The sequence below is a fragment of the Helianthus annuus genome, chromosome 9 (genome assembly GCF_002127325.2).
Source record: "Helianthus annuus cultivar XRQ/B chromosome 9, HanXRQr2.0-SUNRISE, whole genome shotgun sequence".
Lineage (NCBI taxonomy): Eukaryota > Viridiplantae > Streptophyta > Magnoliopsida > Asterales > Asteraceae > Helianthus > Helianthus annuus.
The window spans coordinates 168,427,207-168,449,525 of NC_035441.2; the positions used below are offsets into that span (position 1 = coordinate 168,427,207).

A 22,319-nucleotide genomic window follows, 5' to 3' on the forward strand; every position below is an offset into this window, starting at 1 on the left:
GCTTCTATCGATTTACTATCAGTTAATTCTACTGCATGCTTATTTACGAGAAAGGTTGGAGTCAGTCCTAATTGACGACTGAACCCTAAGGCACATAACTCCAATCGAAACAAGAGTCAAATAAAACAGAAGCAGAAAAAGATCATTGAAATCTTAAGGGTCGAAATAAGAGAAGGGAACTATCTTAAGGGTCGAAATGAGGCAAAAGTCGAGTATCACATTGAAATCTACAAACTACCAAGTTTACACACAATAGGGCAGAACCCTTCCCACGCTCGTTAAGCCTCACTGGGACTTGCATGCACCTCGCGTTATTATTAAGTGTGCACCCATAATAATAAGGCAATTTGCATGCTTATCTCAGTGCCTCTTAGCTTGCGCTCAAAGCTTCCCCTCGTTCAAACAACACAACAGATGATATCACAGTTTTATGGTTTACATGAGTCAAAGAGTAGTGTCACACTATCGAGTCACTATGGTGTTAAATGTTTCAGTTCATGTATGCTGTGAGTGTGTGACTGCTAAGCAAGTAATGCATAAAGTGAGAGAGAGACGGACCTTGCAATCTGGAGCTGAGTGTCATGATCGATTTTCGAAGTTGTTCGGTTATAGTCTGGTTTTACAGAACGTTTTAAAACCAAGTTCACTATAACCAATGGCTCTGATACCAAACTGTCACACCCCCAAATTACCACATAGGGAGTGTCCCTGTTAGGCGTGTGACATACCAATAACGAGCCACCAATTACATTGAACCCATACAAGTTATAAATAAAATCCCATTATTAATAAAAACATCTTCAACAAGTTTAAACGAAAATCAATAAGTTCAGCGGAAGCAAATAGTAAACGAAGTTAAACTGTTTCAAAACCAAAGTATAGTATCAAGAAATTAGTCACATAAATCCTTCCTGTCGACCCATGACCACTCCAGCTACTCCAGACTGCAAGTTCCCCAAGTCCAAGATACCTAACGACCTGCGAGCATGCAACAAGTGTATCAGACAACGCTGGTGAGTTCAAAGTGTTGCTTACGTGTTTGTATTACCAGATATATGTTAATACGATTCAATGATATGTTACGATGTTGCTCAAGTTAGATTACCCTAGGGACTACGCACTTACGTAACCGAGGAGTGTGCCTCTAAGCAACCCACTATGTTGTTCGGTTAGTTACCCTAGGGAAACCGCCCTTACGTAACCGAGGAGTGTGCCTCTAAACAACCATAGTGCAACCCAGATAATTAGTACCTAATAGCGCTATCAACTAATCACCTCCATTGCCCTCCAGGCAATACCCAAAACCGATTAAGTTGTTTACCCATAGTTTCCCTTCCAAGTGTTTACCAGTTGTCCCAAACCACCGGGACGCATGCTTGAGAAAATGCAATGAACTCACCTTAGGTTTGCTCGGTTAGACTAAATGCTTGTTTAACAGATGATCAAACACGTCCTAAAAAGGTTACCGATAACAGTCAGTTCTACTTGCATTTAACCCACCACTTTCACATACAAATAGTTCACACATCTATCGATCACGTACAACATATTTACTTTACATATAACACACACATGTAATTGATATCATGGTAATCAATCCGTTCACATTAAGTCATCGAGTAATCATGTATCACGTAGTGGTTCGATTTTGCAATACCTAACCCACCTTATAGGCTACATGTTCAATGCTTATCAAATGAGTATGTAACAACACATCCGACCCAAGTTAATTACGTAAATTTATATACATACATCTCGACCCCACAGTTGTGTATAATCCGACCCAATGAGTGTGATTATGCAACCCTAAACTACTAACTCATCTTTATTATCAATACCAAATTTATCAAGTTTCCGATTTAACATTAGCATGTAATCGAGACATTTACAATACACATATTCGTAACCATTATCGGCTATTACCATAAACTCAGCCCATGTGACCCTCATTAAATGCCCTCAATTTAATAACAAATACAATGTATTACATATCGATATAATAGTAGGCTGACATTAAAGCAAATTTCAAATGAGATGCCATTCTTTTAACACATGCAGCCGCCCCCCCCATTGGACCATTGTTTGGTCCAATAGATAATCAACAATTCACCAAAGTCACATGCTCTTTGCTTGTTTCTTGAAAGTTTGCACACAATGGCCGATGATTCACATGTATGTCAGCATGGTTGATAAGTCAACATAATTTTCATAACAAGAATTCAATACTTAGCCGCCACTACTTAATTGGGTATTTATTTGGTGATCACATGACCGGCCATATACTTCATCCTTATTGGACCAAACAACTACTTTTAACACAACCATACAATCTTTATATATTACAGTGTAAACACAACCTTGATCAATTAAGAATTAACATTACGTAGTAACAAACTGAGAGCAATAGCACTAACCGGAGATTCTAACGAACAGACAAACGATTCGAAAGGGGGGAAGTCTCCTGCTACCGAACGTATGAGAGAGGTAGGGTGTAGGGTTGCTTCTACTGCCGTGCGTAACCATAGAATAGGTAGGTTGTTATGTTTTTAAACTGATTGCATTAGATTTAGATTACAATACTTATGGAGTGTTGGGCTTGGATTACAATACTTATGAAGAGTTGGGCCGGGTAACTAATTAATAAGGGAATTGGGTCGATTAATTAATAACAAGGATGCTGGGCTTATTACTCGAACTTAAACAGACGATACAAGAGTTGGGCCAGTTTAACAGTCTATCATGCTTAGCGGACTTCAGCCTGTCAGCTTGTCGGGCCTCATGATGGGCTTAACTATTTGTAGTGAGGACCGGCCCAATGGTGATATAGCCCACTAATACATTTGAACATAATATGGCGTGTTTACATTAATTAACTAGTCGTAGCGAAAATGAAGGAGGAATAACGAGGGATCAAAGTTAACGAGACTAACCTTAAAAGTTCGGGTTGTCACATAACAGTATCTATATCCCAAGTTTTAATGTAAAAATGGCTAAAAAGTATTTACTTTTGCTTGCTAATAAATCCGAGTAATTAATTCTTGTAGCAAAGCCGTATTCAAAGCTTATTAATCCAAGACACGATTATTTGTAGGGTTCTATTGTCCGGATTGAACAGGATTATTATCCGTTAGAATGTTTATGCGTCATTGGTAAGTCTTTGACTTTGACCCGTTAACTTTAGAATAACGCTTGGTTTTCGCTAGATTAAGCGTTGACTTGATAGAATGTGGGTTATACCCCTACAGTGAGGGGTCTCATGTGATATGGTTATTTAACTAATCATTCTGATTTGGAAAGGTTTTGTAAGCGTTTGACTCGTTACGACTAGTTTATACGATTTATGTCCTTCTAACTAGTAGGGTGCGCATAAATGGGTCTGGTTGGTCGAGTGGGTCTATGACGAGTTGGACATGTCAATATATATTTTATAATGTTATATAAACTGATTTGGTGTCAAAACTTTTGATAATGATACCTAAAATTCCATTTGCCGCAAATTGCATAAAGCTGCATTTGACTTTTATTAATTTATGTTTGACTCGTCATTTGACGCACTTGAACGTAATAATCATGGGATATAGTTGCAGGGAATTATACCATATGATATAATGATTATGTGGGAAATTTTAATTGAACTTTGACTTGACCAATATGGTCAGAATCGAAATTCAAAACAAAAGTCAAACTGCTTGACTTTCAGATAATATTTAACTACAAAACAAAAATGAGGTAAAGATAACACTTACTAGTGTTATAAGGAATACCTGAAACTCAAAATAGGAGGCTCCTTAAGGTTAGAAGTAGCTCCAAGATGCTTTAAGAAGTGAATTGAGAAATTATGTGCATAAACTTATGAACTAGTGAGCTATTTATATTAATCTTCAAGCTCCATGGTCATGACAAGTGTTTCCAGATGTTCTCAGGTGTTGATTAGTGTCAAAACAGGTGGATGAAGGAGAAGAAGAGTGGCAAGAATCATGCAAAGGTGGCACAAGAGCAAGCTGCAGCTGATAACTATGCTTCTGCTCTCAGCGACACCCATACGGACCGTAAGGGGTCATGCCTTACGGTCCGTAAGGGACCTGGCGGGCAGAAGATTTTTAAAGCTCTTGCGGACTGTAAGAACTTAATCCTTGCGGTCCGTGTGACATTTGTGCCTCTACGACCATCATACAAATATGAATCCAATGAAATCTTGTGTTTCATTCCTGGGATTTGTATAACGACATGTGATATTTACACATATCAAATCTCGTATGATTTCGAACTCTCGAGAAACTTTTCTGGAAGTTTTACGTAATCTATTATGCAAACGTAATCAGTTTAACGCAACGTATACTCTGGAATAGTGACATAAGCTAAACATACCTTAAACATCCTTTACATAACTTAGAAATAAGTTTTGAAGGGTTCGGTATGGCAGAAACAAGTTTATTCGATCATAGGGACTATTTGCGACAAACTACAAAAGTCTGCCAATTCGTGTAACAACATACACTCCGGAACAAGGTCATAAGCTAAACATACCTTAAATACCCTTTACATAGCTTAGAAATAAGTTTTGAGGGGTTCGGTTTGTGAAAATATGCTTATTTGATCACAGGGGCTAAAAGCGTCAAAACTGCGAAAGTATGCAAATGCGTTCATATCTTGCGTTCTGACCATATCCGGACATCCAAAAATTTTTGTAATCACTAAAATATTGTATTTTAGTGATGGGAATGCAAAAATACCATTCGTCTCGTAATTTGGATCGTTTTCACGTCCGCTCGAGTTTCGTCGTAATTAACCAAAAAACGAGATCGTACGACCAAACGAACCGACATCCATGATATTTCCAAACATATTTCAAGTCCCCTATGCTTTAACATCCTTGTAGAGCCTTGAAAATGGGTTAACGGGGGGTTAAACGCGTCGAAAAACAAGTTTTGGAGCTGCAGGGACCATTTCTGCCAACTTTGGAAAGATCAAACCTGCACTCTCTGGCGGCCAGTGAGAGAATTACCTATCTGGGCCGCAGGGAGCGAGAGCAGTAGCTGGGCAGAAACCTATTTTGCTTAAAATCAGCTGAATTTGATGGTTTTTGCTGCTAGGTTCTTTGTTTGAGGACCAAGTAAAGTGTTTTCCAAGCCCCCTAATCAGGTCTAAACACTTGTATGGTGGAGATCATGCTTTGGAGAACACATTAACACATGTAATGATCCTAGAGATTCATGAAACACTATAAATACCTCCTTCATTTGCTTCATTCATTGCTCATTTCACTTCTTCTTCTCTATAAACTCTAAGTAGAGGCTACCACATTGTTGGAGGCTTCTTAACTGAGTTTTCTTAGTCATCTTTTCATCCAGGAACACTTGTAAGTGTTCTTCCAAGTCTTGTTTATTTATTTCAAGCTAAAAGTCAAACAGTGTTTGACTTTCTGCTTTGACCATGAATTGGTCAAGACAAACTTCAATTGAACTTTGCAACGTGATCGTAATCACGATGGTTATAGTCCCTTGCGACTATACCTACTGATTACCACGTTGACTAGTCGAAGTGACGAGTCAAAATTTCGGTCAAAATGCACGATTATGTGCATTTTATGACGGAACTATTTTCGGGTATCAAAACACTTTGTTTTGATACCAAATCAGTTTTCTAACTTAGTTAAACATGTTTTAACATGTTTAACTCGTTACTTCTAGTTTAGTGCTTGTTTAGGGTCGTAAGTCAAGCGGTCTCGACAACCGTTTAGACTTTCGAACCCGACCCGTTTGGTCGATCATTAGGATCCGACCAAACATATTTTGTGACCATAGTTGTATAGGGAATAACCTTCCGAGGTTATACCTTATGGTCACTTCGTTTGGTTAGTTGTATGATTGGTAGTTTATATGCCTTAGGAAAATTACCAAAATGCCCTTTTTGCGCATAAATTCAATTTAAGCATATGTAACCTAAATTTTGACACTTAAACTGATTGTGCAACGTTATTAAACATGTTTAGGCATATAAGACTTATCATAGGACTAGTTAGACCATCCGAACGCGCATTTGCGCAAATAACACGTTAAAGTAGCGTAAACTACCTTAATGGGTCATAACGGGTCAAAAGCACTTAGGATTCATTCGAAATCAGAATGTAGACTTTGTTAAACCATTTCGTATGAGTTCCAACACTCATTTGGTTTACAAGACCTCATTCTATCCGATTCCACCAATTATGTACCGTTACTTGAACATAGTTACCGATGTTAGGACACGTACGAAGCTTGATACTTCACTTGATTCAAGGATACTTAGCAATCCCAAGTGAGTACATAGCTCCCCTATTTTATGCTTTCAATTGTTTTGGGGTGACTCATATGTGCTAAATGATTTTCAAGTTTTCAAAACAAAGACTATGGTTTGTATAAAACATGACGATTTCAATAATGTGAATGAACTTGTTGGTGTGTTGGTCGAAAGACGAATGACATTCATTAGCTTTGATCAAGCCGACTAGTAGTATGTTATGGTACCATTGGATCTGACAAATCCCGTTATCAGACAATCCCCATGGACTTGGTGGGTAATGTGGGTAACGACAAAAACTGTTTTCTGATTAACAAATCATGTGTTGGTTTTTTAGTCTTGTTAAAGAGGCTTTCAGGGTCTATTAATAATACCCCATGGGTGGTATAGTCGAGTCACACAGGTTTGAATGTATTCATTAAAGAACGACCAAAGGTTTTATTTCACAATTAAAACACGGACGACTGAACGATGGGTTATAACACGAACGATTGAACGGTGGTTTATAACACGGACGATTTAAACGATTTTAGACGATTGGTTTATGGTAAGTGATTAGATAACGGGACAAGTGTAATGTGATAAAAGCATGGTGGATACGCTGCTGGTACTTCCTATATACAATAGCTTTTATCACATTACATGTCGTAGCGTTATCTAGATCCCTTGGACGAATGATTTCAAACGATGTTACACAACGAGGTTTACTTAAGGATATAAACCATACAATGTTTACTTTCAAAGACGATTTACTACTTGGTTTTACAAAAACAAATGTTTTCAGTCAAGATTCATGGCCACAATGGTTTTGGTTTTACTTATATCAACTTTACAAGTTGATATAACATATTGTAATACCAAACACTTTCGATTTCAAGGTACATACTCGACAACTCTCGTGGTTGGACGAGGTATTGCAATATGATTTCGAAGCCATGAATTTGACATACAAAACCTATGTACTCGCTGGCATTTTTGTGCTGACTGTTTTTCACATATGTTTCAGGTTCTATTATGTTATGATTGTTGATTGCTTGCTACACATAGGATAGACGCGGGCCTTAGTGACCTTAAAACTTGAAAGACAATTGTTTGTATTTATTTGGTTTGTATCAAAACAACGAGTCTATTAACGAAATAAAATAAAAATTTAAATACCATGTGTTGTGAAACAATGATTCTGTGACATGACTCCCCGACGTTTCCGCCGTGATTTGTTGTATTACGAGGTCGGGGTGTTACAGTCCGCAAGGGGTTGCCATAGATCAGATTTTTGCTTTTTATTCACTTTTAGTCCCTCAACCATAAACATATCATTTTTAATCACATTTGGTCCCTCACATTCAAAAAATCTGAATTATATGGAAAGTCTGGACACGTGTCATGCTAGGATTTAATATAATATTTGGGTTGTCACATATCATAAATGGTCTATAACAAAGATAACGATCTTACCATTCCTTTACCGATCTTCATGGGTAAAGGGTAAAAATTTTACACATTTTGAATCATGAGGATTCTGATTTCATAGGATCTGTGGGATCTTGTGATGAGCCATAACAATGAAAATGATGGAGATGATCACCTTGGATTGAGAGACAAATTGAAAGGAGGATGCAAAGGCACTCTTGATCATTCAACATGGGGTGCATAATGAGGTTTTTCTCATATTGCAACGGCGACCACATCCAAGCAAGCTTAGACACCCCTACAAAACAAGTATCAGGATGACTCTAAAGTGAAAAAAAATAAGGCTACAGGGAGTTAGACAAGAATTAGAGACGATCCAGATGGAAGACAATGACCCAATTGCAAAATCTCTTCCTAAAGTAAAGATGATTGTCAATCAACAAAGGGTTATCGAGAACAGATAGTTGGTCTTCTAGGTATAGAAAAAGTACTTAGAAGTTTACTTGTGGGTTGACCGGGGCCATGTAGTGGCATCCGTGTAAGAGTCAAGAGATCTCATGACCATGGCGTATGACCAACTCGTGTGCTCACTACAATCTCAAGTGGTATGGTTAAATCATAGTACCTAGACGGTAGTCAAGGAATAAGCCTTTCAGGATAAATAAGATGTTGGACCATGTTATTCTTGTTGGTATGATCGAGGATTAGGTCATAGCCGGGGAAGACGTAAAGGACAATGAAACATACAATGCAGGAGCAAAGTGTAGTGTTATAATTGTAATCGCTATGGTCATGTGAAAGACAATTGTTTTGTGAACCTCACGCTAACGTAACACTTAAAGATGAAGAAGAATGAAACCTCTTCATGGATTGAGTGCACAATAATGATCAGGTTACAAATTGAAAATGTGATTCAAGCTTAGATGAGTTGTTGATGGTGTGCAAACAACAACATATAGAGATCCATGTTTGGTTTCATGATAACGGGTGTTCAAATCACATTGTTGGGCAGGACTCGTTGTTTAGTAATAATTATAACATCCAGAAAACTAAGTTTCATATGGGGAATGGAAAAAGTGTTAAGGTGGAAAACAAGGGTGCAATTCAACTAAAAGCGTTAACAAGAAAAATGAAAGTACTTCATAACGTACAATACACTCCAAAACTGAGGTATAATCTGCTTAGTGTAAGGAAATTAATGAATGCCTGATACTTGCTTTTGTTTGATAAAGGAGCCTATTCTATAAGTATAACTAACAAAAAGATCCAAGAGGTGGTATGCAAGGTTCAAATGGCAAGTTAGTATACTTACCATTTGCACATTTCACAGTTGGTTACGACCACAACCATAGTTGGTGATAAGTCTCTGTATGGAATCTATGTTATGGTCATCTTAATTAAGCGAGTCTCAAAGAGTTATGCAATAAAAGGTCAGTAACTAACGAGCCCTTAACAAATCTTGCAATAAGTAAAAGCCAAAGTTGAGACAGAAATGGGAACAAAAGTTAAAGTATTAAGATCAGATTGCGGTACAAGAAAATGCTAAAAAGGAGTTCAAGTTTATAATGTCTATGATAAGGAAAGGACAAAGCACAACTTGACGGCTCCGTATACTTGCTAACAAAATGGAGTATCCGAATGAAAGAATCAGAAAATTGTGAAGATGGTAACTAGTAACTTACAAGGCCAAGAACCTACTAACCATTTTTGGGTATAAGAATAGCCACAACCATATTTTTGAGAGATATGACACTAACAACCGTGATGAATGAACACGCACCATAGGCATATAAGAAGGTATCGGTCTGGTACCATGCTTATCCCTAGCATATAAAGCTTATTCCAATCACATGCCTTTTGTTCAACATCTCAAGGTTTTTGGGCTGTGGCCTATGCATTAACACCCAAGAAACATAATACAAATTTGGATCTAAATTCTAATAAGTGTCTCTTTATTGGTTACGCACCAAATTGCAAGGCTTATATATGGGATGACCCGGTTAAACGAAACATTGTTATTGTTGGGATTCATCGATGTACAATTTTAATTTTTTAAAATCGTATTTTATTTATTTTTAACTAATATCACATTTTAACTATAAAGCGGAAGCGTATACAACTAAAAACCAATGAACCAGTTTCCAATTGCAATTGTTAAAACATTTACACAACCTGTAAACTGAATGCAAGATCCAAGAATTTAATCACGGTGAAAGTCAAAACCGGTCAGATCTGGAAAGTCAAACATGGTCAATTGGTCAAAGCAGGTTGAACCCGGTTTTCTAGTGAGGTGGGTAGTGGTGGAGGCCGAGGAGGGCAGGCTGGCGGAGGGAGGTGGCAGAGATGGTGTGGTGATGGTCGTTTAGTTATTTTGTGAACTAATGTATGTATATATATATATATATATATATATTATTTGTTTTATAAAGAATATAATTTTTTTTGGGACAGCGACTTACACTCCCTAGATAGGGATCCTCGTTGCCCAACTCTGACTAGACTATATTGTCTCAACGCGGCTTGGGCGTTCTCCCGGAAACCATACTATCGGCTGCTACTTGACATGTCACACCCCGATTTCCACGTGTTTCACCGGTGGGCCCGGTGGGGGATTACCGTGACGTAGTTGGCAACAATATAGTCAAACCACACAATATTTAAATGCACAGCGGAAGCATAAAGATAGATATATTTCAACTATCGAATGTAATATCCAAGTATCACAAGTAGTCGAAAAAAATCCACAGGGGATCAAAATAAAAATAGAAATATTGTTCAACAGATCTTGGCATCCCAAGCTTGCGAGACTCTGACGATGCTAAGGAGTGGCCAGCCTATTTCGTACAGAACCTGCATTTAATCTTTTTGGGGAAAATACGTAAGTTTACACTGGTAAATACATTCAACCGACACTTTTGTAAAATGTTTAATAAAATTGATTTGAATGCACAAGGCACAAACTCTTTATAACTTGGGATAATTAATCAATTAATCTTGTAAAAGAATTACATGTTCACTATGCGTTCAGTCGCCCGGGTCGTGCCGGGTTTAAGGTTAATAGACACGCCACAAAGCATAAAGCCGTGGCGGGAAAACCAACGGTTATACCTTTATAAATATAGACACATTGTCGGGTGTACGCCTACACCCGCGTGTGGGGGTCGTGGCCATTTCGTAAAATGATGCCAAGGATATCCGGGACATGGTCATTAAGCTCCCAAAGGCGTAAAGCCAACAAAACAAATTTTTAAACGGGTCACATTGATAATACCCAACTTCTAATGAATTGGAGTCAATTGCCCGACCAAGCGGTATTTTTATATACCGTAACCCAAGCCCGTATAACGGAAAATAAGTTAAAAGTATTTACCTGAGCAAGTAATAACCTCAATAAACAAATGCAAGTATCTTTTACTGGTCTCCTATTCTGGAACGAAGGTTTATAACAACCTATTAGAATCCTAACGGGTCTTTAATTTAGCCGTAGCTTAGACCGGTCAGTTTCAAAGGATAAATACGGTTTAATCGTGTGACAAGCGAAAACCAGGAATGGAATGTGGTTTGAACCCAACAAGTTTGAAGACTTGTTTTAATTGGGTAGTATAACCACACTCTGGATTTTGAAGTAAAAACAATAAGGTTTGACCCGTTTCGGCTAGTTTATGTAAACTAGTTACATAAACCGAACCGTGCGCGCAAATGGCGTAACGGGTAACCGTAAGAGTCCTACACAAGTTTCCTAAGTTAATATGCTTTAAAGAGGTTGTGGTGTCAGTAGGATACCTTCCATTATGCCCATAATGAGTTTATTCCCAAAATACGCCCCGTAGGGGTATTTCGGTCATTTTAAAGATTATAAAAGAGGTTTCCGAGTTCTACAGGAAATCTGAGTTTTCCGAACAGTTTATAAAGTCCAAAATACTCTATTTATTATTTGAAATCAGTAGCAACTGGATTCGGGTCAAAATACCTTGTAGAACTCATTTTATGTTCGAAAAGGGTATATTCGGTATTTACCGAATCGATGCCATAACCGCAGGTTATGAGCAGGTTAAAAATAATTAAAAATCTTTAAAAATCCCAAAATATTATTTTACATCAGTGTGTATAAGGTTTGGTGTCGAAATTTGGGTTTAGATAGGCTTTACGCTAAATGCGCCGTTTAATTACTAAAGTTTCCGTAATTGCGCTATTTAGCATAACTCCTATTCTAAACCTCGGATTGACGTGAAATTTTAGGGACATGCTTAGAAATCAGTAACTAAGGTTATTGTCCTTTCACATGTCCAAAATTCTCGTTTTAAAGTTAAAAGGACGTTATGGTCAACTTTTGAGCTTTTAACGGAAATGTGTGAAAGACTCGGACAAACAACGAACCGGTCACAGAGGGTTATACCATCATGTAACTTGGTCCTAAGAGAGTCCTAAGGCATATCTAAATCATACCATAACGGGTCAGAACTGAAGTCAAAGCAAAAGTCAAAGTTTTGCGACTTTCGGTTCCGAACCGGGTCAAAACAGTAAATGGTCGGATCAAACAAGCTTACACCAATCATAATACTTATTATCATGTTGTATGATTGTTAAAATAGGTTACACGCGATCTACATTACTGATTATGCATAAAATCGAAAGTTAGCATTCTGTTGACTTTTTCTAAGCAAGTTTGACTCGACATTTGGACTAGTTAGAGTGGGAATCAGAGGGTGCCCTTTTAGGGGTTTAAAGCCCACCTGATTACCAACATATAACTACCTTTATTTCGATTAATCACTGGACCATTTGTGATTAACCGTTAAGTCAATCGTTAGTTACGACGGATTGACTTTTAAGCTATAACTAAGCAAAACTTAACCAAGAAAGGGTGGGGCATACTTACAGGAGTCCTATGCACGACCAGGGATGCTAAGAGAGAGTTCTTGAGCTCCAGAAGTGATCAAGAAAGCAGTTGAAGGTGTGAGGAACAATGTTGCATCACAATGGCCTTTTATAGCCAATTTAGAGCCATAAGATCATTACAACAAGGCCTACAAGTGTTTCTAGATGATCAACAACTGTCCCTGAGTGCTAGGGGCCGTTTAGGGGGTGCCCATGCTCTCATTATTGCTTACTAAGTCGGTTAAAACAGCAAACAGTGCTTATGTCCGACTTTTCTGCATCTGGGAGGCTGACGCGGCCCGCGTTAATGATCAGGTAACTTTTACGCGGGTCGCCTGAATCTCAATGTCAGAGCCCATATCTATACTGTCAGCGCCCGCGTAAGATCCTTTGTTTCTTTAACGCGGCCCGCCTGAGACCTGTTTTTCAAGATTTTCAAATCTTTTTAATTATTGCACTGGCCTTTGGCGATTCGAAGGGGTAACTTTGCGTTTTGGGCCTCGTTAATTTACGTATAAGGGCCCCGTGGCTTTTACCCAACTTATTAACCCTTGGTTAATTTATTATTACCCGAAAAGTCATAACTTTCTATATTTGACGCCTTTAACCCCTCGCATACGAATTTGATCATAACTTTCTCGTTTTAAAACGGAACCTTGCGAAATTTATATCGTACATTCTAGTGAGCGTAATTTACTGTTACACAGTCTCGGGTTTGTTAAAGGGTCACTCAGAGGTATAACTTAAACATGTTGACACATTTAACCCCTGTAGTCTATAATCTCTCACTTTCTTCCATATTTCGTTCCGTACGATCCATGATTTATTCGTTTGAAGGTACGAGCATCATTTAGGGTTACTATACAATATATTTATCCCCCGTTGACATTTTGAACTCTCGGTTTCACATACTTTCAATGTTTGTCAACTTTAGTCCTTATTTAGTATTTATTACCACGTGTAAACCTATGACACGTGTCAATACATTATTGGACGCAAAAATTCCGAGGTGTTACATGACAGTCCTTCTGCCACAAGAAGAGAAGAACTCTATGGCGTATCACACGGTAGGACGAAAACCCGGGTGGGTTCGGGATACGAATTGACAACCTCGTACTAAGACTAGCTCAAATTGTTCATTACCTTGATCCACCAAAAACGACACAAATGGGGACCGAACTCGTGCATAAGTGACAGGTACTCCTAACACACCATTGTAAATTTTGAAGTATCATCGAAATAAGACTGTTCACACCCACTACAACATTCTTAAGAACTAGACGTTATATATATATATATATATATATATATATATATAGGGTAGGGTTCATGCGAGAACCAATGTGAACACAACAAAATAAACCCACTACACCACCCAAACCCTAAAAAAACATACCCCCCACCCAAAAAAAAAAAAACCTAAAAAAAATAACGCACCCCCCCCACTCCCCAAAAACCTAAGCCCCCACCCCGACCCAAGCTAAATGCTAAAAACTAAACCCTCAAAAAAACCTAAAAAAATCTAAAAAACACACAAAATTTTTTTTAATATTCTTTTTATTTAAATCGCTACTTTTAGTAGCCAAAAAGAAATTTTGAAAATTTTCTTTAATAACGAAAAGCAACGATTTTTTTTTCATAAAAAATATTAAAAAAATATGTGTTTTTTTTAGATTTTTTAGATATTTTTCGTTGTCTTCACATTGGTTCTCGTGGTTCTCGCAATAAAGGGTGGTTTCTAACGGATCCTTCTCCTATATATATATATATATATATATATATATATATATATATATATATATATATATATATATATATATATATACGGAAAGGGTAAAATGAGAAACACTTTGAGTTGTGAGAACCATGAGAACCAGACCTTTCAAAAATTTTTCTCAAAAAACTTTATTTCTCAAAAGTCTTTAAAAAAATCATTTGTTACAGCAAAAAAATTAAAAAAATGTTGCATGCAAAAATTTACATCGGATGTAAAAAAAATTATATCGGGCATAACTACCGACTCGACATTTTTTTTATTTTTTGTTTTTACAGACGTGTTTATAACATTTTTATCTACGTTTGTGCAAAAGATGGTGGCCCAAATCGCGCAGAAAGTAGGAGTTCTCATGGTTCTAACAACTCGTGTTGGTTTTAATTGAACTGAATCCTATATCTATATTAATTAAATTAAAGATAATACAATTACCAACTATTGTGAATAGTGATTTGAAGGGTTTTTTTTTTTTTTTTTTTTTTTTTTTGTATACTTTTACAATTTACCCCATAAATTTTAACGGTGACACTTACAACCCCTTAATTTTTTAAAAACTTTGTAACCAAGTTTTACATATTTATTTTTATGTACATGTGTGTATAAATTCAGTTGATATACGTTTCTACATAAATTTTTGAAATGTAATACGTTTTTGTGCTAATTTTGATGTACATTTTTATTTGGTTTATATTTTGACGTACAATTTTACTAGACACCGCGACAACGCAGGGACAATTTATTAGTTACAATACTATACTTAAATTTGTCCAAAACACATAAATTCGGGCATAAATGGCAGATACTCCAAACACACCACTGTAAATTTTAAAAATATCACCGAAATAAGACTGTTCACAGCCACAACAACATGCTTAATAGCTAGACATTTTTTTTTTTTAAATATTACAATATACTTAAATTAAACATAAAAATAATTGATTTTAAATCTTGTTTTAAAAGAAACTTTGATGTTGAGGGACAGGATGCACATGTAGGAAGCTAACATGTTTGTGAAAAATGGGTTGGCGCCCCGTGATAACCGTGAAACACCATCGGAAGGCCCGATTTCACGGTAGTGATTGTGATCAACGAGATGTAGACGGCGGACGCGATATATGAAAATGGATTTGGTGTGTGTTTATACATGGTGGTGTAATGGAATGTGATAGTGTGATGGGTGTTTCAAGGGTTTTAGTAAGGTTGTGATGGAATGAGATGTTAAATGGTGATTGATTGCTATTATTGATGGGTGCCCCATTAAAGAATAGTCTTTTTTTTTTTTACTGAATCCGTCGTTCACTTTCCAAATGTTACCAACCAATCCAATTTCACACACACTTTTACAAGATACACTACTTCAAAAAATCACACACACAAACACGCTCGCCCACTCTATATAATAGCCAACTCGACTTGATACCAATCATTGTAAACAATTCAAGAATCATGGAGTTACATCTCTCTCTTACAATAGCCTCATTTTCAGTTATTCTACTGATTTTCCTATTCCAAATCTTGATTCAAAAGAGGGCAAAGACAAGCAAGAACCAAAATCCACCTCAAGCGAAGGGTTCATGGCCTATAATCGGTCACCTACACCTTCTAGGTGGATCTGCGCTACCCCATAGGGTTTTGAGTAACTTGGCGGATACACATGGGCCCATTTTTACTATCAAATTAGGTGTTCGCCAAGCTTTGGTAGTGAGCAATGCGGAGATGGCTAAAGAGTGTTTCACCACCAACGATAAGGCCTTTGCCAGCAGACCCAAGTCGTTGGTTTCCGTGATAATGGGCTACGACTATGCCATGTTCGCATTAAGTCCATACGGGGAGTACTGGCGACAAGTGCGCAAGCTGGCTACAGTCGAACTTCTCTCTCAGCGACGTGTTGAGATGCTAAAGCATGAACGAGTCTCCGAAATTAGAACATTCATGAAAGATATCTACAAGTCTTGCTTGAGAAACAAAGAGGTTGAAGATTCTGATATGGTGAAGGTGGAGATGAGAGAGTTCTTTGCCAATTTGGTGTTTAACATTATAACAAGAACTATTGCAGGAAAACGATTCTCACCCGGTGATAAAGAAGCTGTTGAAATTCACGCGGTGGTTACAAAATTCTTCGAGTTTTTGGGCACTTTCGTGGTGTCTGATTTCATTCCCTCTTTGAAGTTTATGGACTTAGGAGGATATGTGAAAAGTGTTGGAATTAATCTTGATGTTACGGGTTTTGTTCACATGTCGCCGGTTCACAAATACGGGTTCGCGAAGGTCGCGGGTCAATAGTGCAAATGAATCAGGGGTAAAAGAGTCAAAGTTTGCATTTTAAGGTTAAAATATTAAAGTGTCATGTGTGTGATTAATTTGAGCACATGCAAAATACAAAGTTGTGAACGTTGCATGACAGTCAATGATCACCGAGTAAAGTGGGAGATAAAGAGCTAGTTTGTGGGTGATTCATGGGATGGTGGACTAAGCTTTTTTTAGCATGTGGTTGTTTATTTGTTCTTATAAATAGGATAGAGTTTGCTTTCAATTGTACCCCTTTTTATTATCGAATAAAAGCAGTAAACATATTTGTGAGTTTTGTGAGTATAAAGTTTGGGGCCTGAACCAACATTTGGTATCAGAGCGAGGTCGAAACGAGGGTGGAGAAACGAGAGCGGGTGAAGACGGTGTTCGCCGTTTAGAGAGTCGGTTCAGAGAAGAGGGGAGTAGCCCTCTAAACTGCACGGCTAAGAAGAGAAAAAGAGATCGTTGTTGAAGGCGTTGATTCCAGTTGAGAGGAAGAAAGAAGAGAAGCGGGTTCCGTGTGAACCGAACATGGTTCTAAGTGAGCCATGTGAAGACAAAACTGAGACGTGAAAAGAGTTCTAAGTGAACCTATCGGTTCTTAGTGAGCCGGAGAAGACGAGGAGAAGTTCTGAGTGAACCGAGTATGGTTCTGAGTGAGCCGACAGAGAGAAGGAAGAAGGCGATTGTGGAAGGGTTCTGTGTGAGCCGCATGAAGAAGATTGTTCTTTGTGAACCGAGGTGAACAGATCTGTGTGATCGGAAAAGGAGACGAAATCAAGACCAGAAAAGGGTTCTGGGTGAACTAAAATGTGTGGTGATCTGTGTGATCGAATGTGTGTTCTACGTGAACGATTTCTGTGTGAAAAAAAAAAACAAAACAAAACAAAAGGGAGAAGAATCTAAGTGATTCATGGTGGTGATTCTTTGTGAATCTAATCAAGAAAGAAAAGTTGTGTGATTTTATGGATCATCCGAAAAAATGTGTGGAGACATGTGGTGAACAGAACCTGTGTGGTTCAGCTATTCAAGTCGACAAAAGACCTGTGTTGTGCGGTTGCGGAGAAGACAACGATTCGAGAAGCGTGTGACTTGCGTTGGGCTGTGTAACCTAGAAGTAAACCTGGTGTGTGTGCGTTGTAAGTGCTTTTTTGTAGTTAAAGAAAAAATCTGTGTGATCATTGTGTCGATCAAGATGTTCTGTGTGAACAAAAGGGGTGTTTTGAGTAGTGAATGGCAGGCTTACAAATAATAGGGTTTCTGGTAGGAAGGTGATAATTACGCAAGGCCACTAGTGGAATAATTATTGAGAGAATAATCAAAGCAAAGAGGGTATTCGCAAGTAGATCAGCAAAATATTTCTTGCAGCAAGTAGCAGCATGTTCGGGTAGTTTCGGGCAAAATTTCGGGCCTGAATCGGTAACGAATTAGTACCGTGTTGTAGTGGAATGGGGCTGCTAAAGGCGAGTGCGTAAGAAACCAAACCTGTGTGGTTCGTTGCAAGAAGCAAGATTAGCAAGAGGAAAGTTTCGGATGGCAAGAAAAGCGAGAATGAATGCGACCCAGAAGCGAGCAAGTAGCAAGAACGAGGATCAAGATTAAGGGGGTGAATGTTGGAATTAATCTTGATGTTACGGGTTTTGTTCACATGTCGCCGGTTCACAAATACGGGTTCGCGAAGGTCGCGGGTCAATAGTGCAAATGAATCAGGGGTAAAAGAGTCAAAGTTTGCATTTTAAGGTTAAAATATTAAAGTGTCATGTGTGTGATTAATTTGAGCACATGCAAAATACAAAGTTGTGAACGTTGCATGACAGTCAATGATCACCGAGTAAAGTGGGAGATAAAGAGCTAGTTTGTGGGTGATTCATGGGATGGTGGACTAAGCTTTTTTAGCATGTGGTTGTTTATTTGTTCTTATAAATAGGATAGAGTTTGCTTTCAATTGTACCCCTTTTTATTATCGAATAAAAGCAGTAAACATATTTGTGAGTTTTGTGAGTATAAAGTTTGGGGCCTGAACCAACAAAAAGAATGAAGTTAGCCGCGAAAGAGATGGATGATATAATTGAACGTTGGTTAAAGGAGCACAAGGAAAGGAGAGAGTCAAATGAGGTGAAACAAGACTTCATGGATATATTGATTTCCATAGTTGAAGGTGCTTCTAAAGATGAGTTTCCAGGCTATGACCGTGACACAGTCATCAGATCAACGAGTCTAGTAAGCTAAATAATCATACCAAATTACCATTAATCCCATGTATAGTTTCATTTGTATATTTTAAGCAAATACACTTAACGTCTTTTAACCATGTTGCAGGTAATGATCACAGCAGGCTTTGATTCAACGGCTGTAACTTTAACATGGGCTATAGTTTTGCTGCTCAACAACCCAGAAACACTAAAACGTGCCCAAGAGGAACTCGATCTCCATGTTGGAAGAAAGAGACTGGTGGACGAATCAGACATCAAAAATTTAGTCTACCTACAAGCTATTGTCAAAGAGACTTTACGTTTATACCCACCTGCACCAATCTCACTTCTTCATGAGTCAACAGATGACTGCATTGTTGGTGGCTACACGGTCCCAAAGGGCACCATCTTTATAGCAAATCTATGGAAATTACATCATGATCCGGATGTTTGGTCAGATCCATTCCAGTTTCGACCCGAGAGGTTCCTGACAGACAAAAAGGGTATTGACGTTAAGGGCCAACATTATGAATTGCTTCCATTTGGTAGTGGTCGACGAATGTGCCCGGGTGTTTCTTTTGCACTCCCATCTGTGCATTTAACATTAGCTAGTTTGATTCAAGGATTTGAGCTAGCTAAATCATCCAACGGGCCGGTTGATACAAGTGAGATCTTCCGACTGAGCTACCATAAAGCAACTCCACTTGAAGTCTTGCTTAGCCCTCGGTTATCCAGTGATATGTACCATGTTGATGCATGAAACATCACCCCTAAAAGTCCTAATATTTAAACTAGTCAATCGCTCCACGAATAAGTTATAGTATAGGTGAGAAACACATAACCCAAATAAGTGAGCTCTTCGTACGGTTGTTCTTGTCAAAGTGGAAAAGTATCAGCTTGTTTATGTGATGCAATTAAAACAACATGGATTTTGTCAAAGTGGAAAAGTATAAGCTTGTTTTTGTCAAAGTGGAAAAGTATAACCTCTAGAGTCGAGACAAAACTGAAATCCAAAACATGTACGTGATGTTATCAACAAAACTTTTTGATGCATATCTAGTAATCCAAATGTATTGAAAAAAAAATAAGCTTTTTAAATTATTTTAAAATAGTTTTGTACGCAAATTCCATATCAGTTGTAGATGAGAGATTTTTGGTTTAAAAGTAACGTTCCGTCTTTTAAATCATAACCATGCTTTGGACACATATATTGTGTGGCTTATGAAAATTCCATAGTTAAACATACCTAGGTGAGAGTAGCATTTGGATGTTTAACCTCATGGGAAGTCTCCACTAAGAAACCAAAAAAAAAATCTGCGAGTTTCTAAGGGGGAGCGGGGCACAATCGGTGACCCCTTGCGGAGACCATTGTTGTCGATCGGTGGTGGTGCCGCCATCCAGGCGGTGAGCCAAATCGGGGGGCTAAATCGGTGGGGAGACACCGAAGAAGGTAGGAGAGAGAAGGTGGGGCCACCCTCATTTTCAACCAATGAAAACTTTTTCTTTTGAATAAAAAAACAATTCCCCTAAGAGGGGACTGCCGCCATCAAATTGGGGTGCGAAGGGAGTTTAAGAGAGGAGTTGACGTGGCATAACCTGATTGGGTGTGCGTAAGAAAGGGGACTCCCCTAAGAGGGGAGTGCCCCTCACACCCTAAATGGGTAACCCAATAAAGAAAAAACAGATAATATTGATAGTATGGAAGGTTTGACGTTACAATACTATTAGGACTCAACAATGAAATGCTACAGGAATTCAATTTCGGTCGGCATTGATTTGGACCATTACGATACCGGTATGGTATACTCGGTATAACAATGGAAATATAGAAAACCTAAAAACCTATTATATATGCCTACAATGATATCAACACGTTTTTTATATCGATAAAAACCTGAAAAGAACGATAATACAAATACTGATGCCGGAATCGTTTCGGTTTGCTACGCTACCAACACTCGATCAATGTATATACTTTACTTTGATCAACTCTATTTTAACAAAAAAAAAGTATACAAGAACGTTGAGAAGAAAAAACCTATACACACCTATGTGTTTAATTTATTTTTTAAGTTAACGAACGCAACTTATTAGATAAAAATCAAATTAACTATAAATGAGTTTAAGAAGAATATTATTTAAAGTATAAAGACTAAATTGAAACTACTAAAAAAACATTTAGTGATCCACTTTTTTATAAAGGAACGATCCTTTGTTATTAAGAAGACTTGGGTTTAATTCTTATACACATTTTTATACAGGAACGTAATATTATGGACAATAAATTAAAAATAATAGACTGCCTGATAGGGATAGGATATGACAAATCAATCAATATGTGGTATGAAGGTGTGGGACACAATCGGCTTGACCCGATAGTTGTGTGAGATTAGTAATCAATAAATAGTTGAAGGTGCAGAAATATTACTTTCTTCTTGATAAAAGAAAAAGTATACAAGAACGTTGAAAAGAAAAAACCTATACACACCTATGTGTTTAATTTATTTTATGTTAACGAACACAACTTATTAGATAAAAATCAAATTAACTATAAATGAGTTTAAGAAGAATATTATTTAAAGTATAAAGACTAAATTGAAACTACTAAAAAAACATTTAGAGTGATCCACTTTTTTATAAAGGAACGATGCTTTGTTATTAAGAAGACTTGGGTTTAATTCTTATACACATTTTTTATACAGGAACGTAATATTATGGACAATAAATTAAAAATAATAGACTGCCTGATAGGGATAGGATATGACAAATCAATCAATATGTGGTATGAAGGTGTGGGACACAATCGGCTTGACCCGATAGTTGTGTGAGATTAGTAATCAATAAATAGTTGAAGGTGCAGAAATATTACTTTCTTCTTGATAAAAGAAAAAGTATACAAGAACGTTGAAAAGAAAAAAACCTATACACACCTATGTGTTTAATTTATTTTTAAGTTAACGAACACAACTTATTAGATAAAAATCAAATTAACTATAAATGAGTTTAAGAAGAATATTATTTAAAGTATAAAGACTAAATTGAAACTACTAAAAAAACATTTAGAGTGATCCACTTTTTTATAAAGGAACGATGCTTTGTTATTAAGAAGACTTGGGTTTAATTCTTATACACATTTTTTATACAGGAACGTAATATTATGGACAATAAATTAAAAATAATAGACTGCCTGATAGGGATAGGATATGACAAATCAATCAATATGTGGTATGAAGGTGTGGGACACAATCGGCTTGACCCGATAGTTGTGTGAGATTAGTAATCAATAAATAGTTGAAGGTGCAGAAATATTACTTTCTTCTTGATAAAAACATTCAAAATTTTTATTTTACCTCTTATTATCATTTTTATTCGAATACAATATTAGAAATTTAATTTACAAAGAAAATTACATATGTCTAAGTTTGCAATTTACACATGTATAAATTTATTATATTTATACATACGTAAAAAAATCTAATAAACGTGATTTTGAGAGA

At 37.2% G+C, this 22,319-nt stretch overlaps 2 protein-coding genes across 2 annotated transcripts; both read left to right on the forward strand.

Annotated features, from left to right (window-relative positions):
- Positions 1 to 15,772: 15,772 nt before the first annotated feature.
- LOC118482222 (cytochrome P450 82A3-like) lies at positions 15,773 to 17,506 on the forward strand. The gene has a single exon (XM_035977833.1). It carries the CDS (start codon positions 15,788 to 15,790, stop codon positions 16,622 to 16,624), a length of 837 nt encoding a protein of 278 aa, XP_035833726.1. The 5' UTR covers positions 15,773 to 15,787; the 3' UTR covers positions 16,625 to 17,506.
- Positions 17,507 to 17,648: 142 nt separating this feature from the next.
- On the forward strand, positions 17,649 to 19,811 carry LOC110879480 (cytochrome P450 82A3). Its single transcript, XM_022127941.2, has 2 exons — positions 17,649 to 18,850; positions 18,950 to 19,811. Exons 1-2 carry the CDS (start codon positions 18,665 to 18,667, stop codon positions 19,580 to 19,582), a joined length of 819 nt encoding a protein of 272 aa, XP_021983633.1. The 5' UTR covers positions 17,649 to 18,664; the 3' UTR covers positions 19,583 to 19,811.
- The last annotated feature ends 2,508 nt before the right edge of the window (positions 19,812 to 22,319 follow it).

Bases quoted from the DNA above. Each gene is read 5' to 3' on its own strand.
- LOC118482222 (XM_035977833.1), top strand. From the start codon at position 15,788: ATGGAGTTACATCTCTCTCTTACAATAGCCTCATTTTCAGTTATTCTA.
- LOC110879480 (XM_022127941.2), top strand. From the start codon at position 18,665: ATGAAGTTAGCCGCGAAAGAGATGGATGATATAATTGAACGTTGGTTA. The intron at 18,851-18,949 runs GTAAGCTAAATA...ACCATGTTGCAG, and splicing joins TCATCAGATCAACGAGTCTA to GTAATGATCACAGCAGGCTT.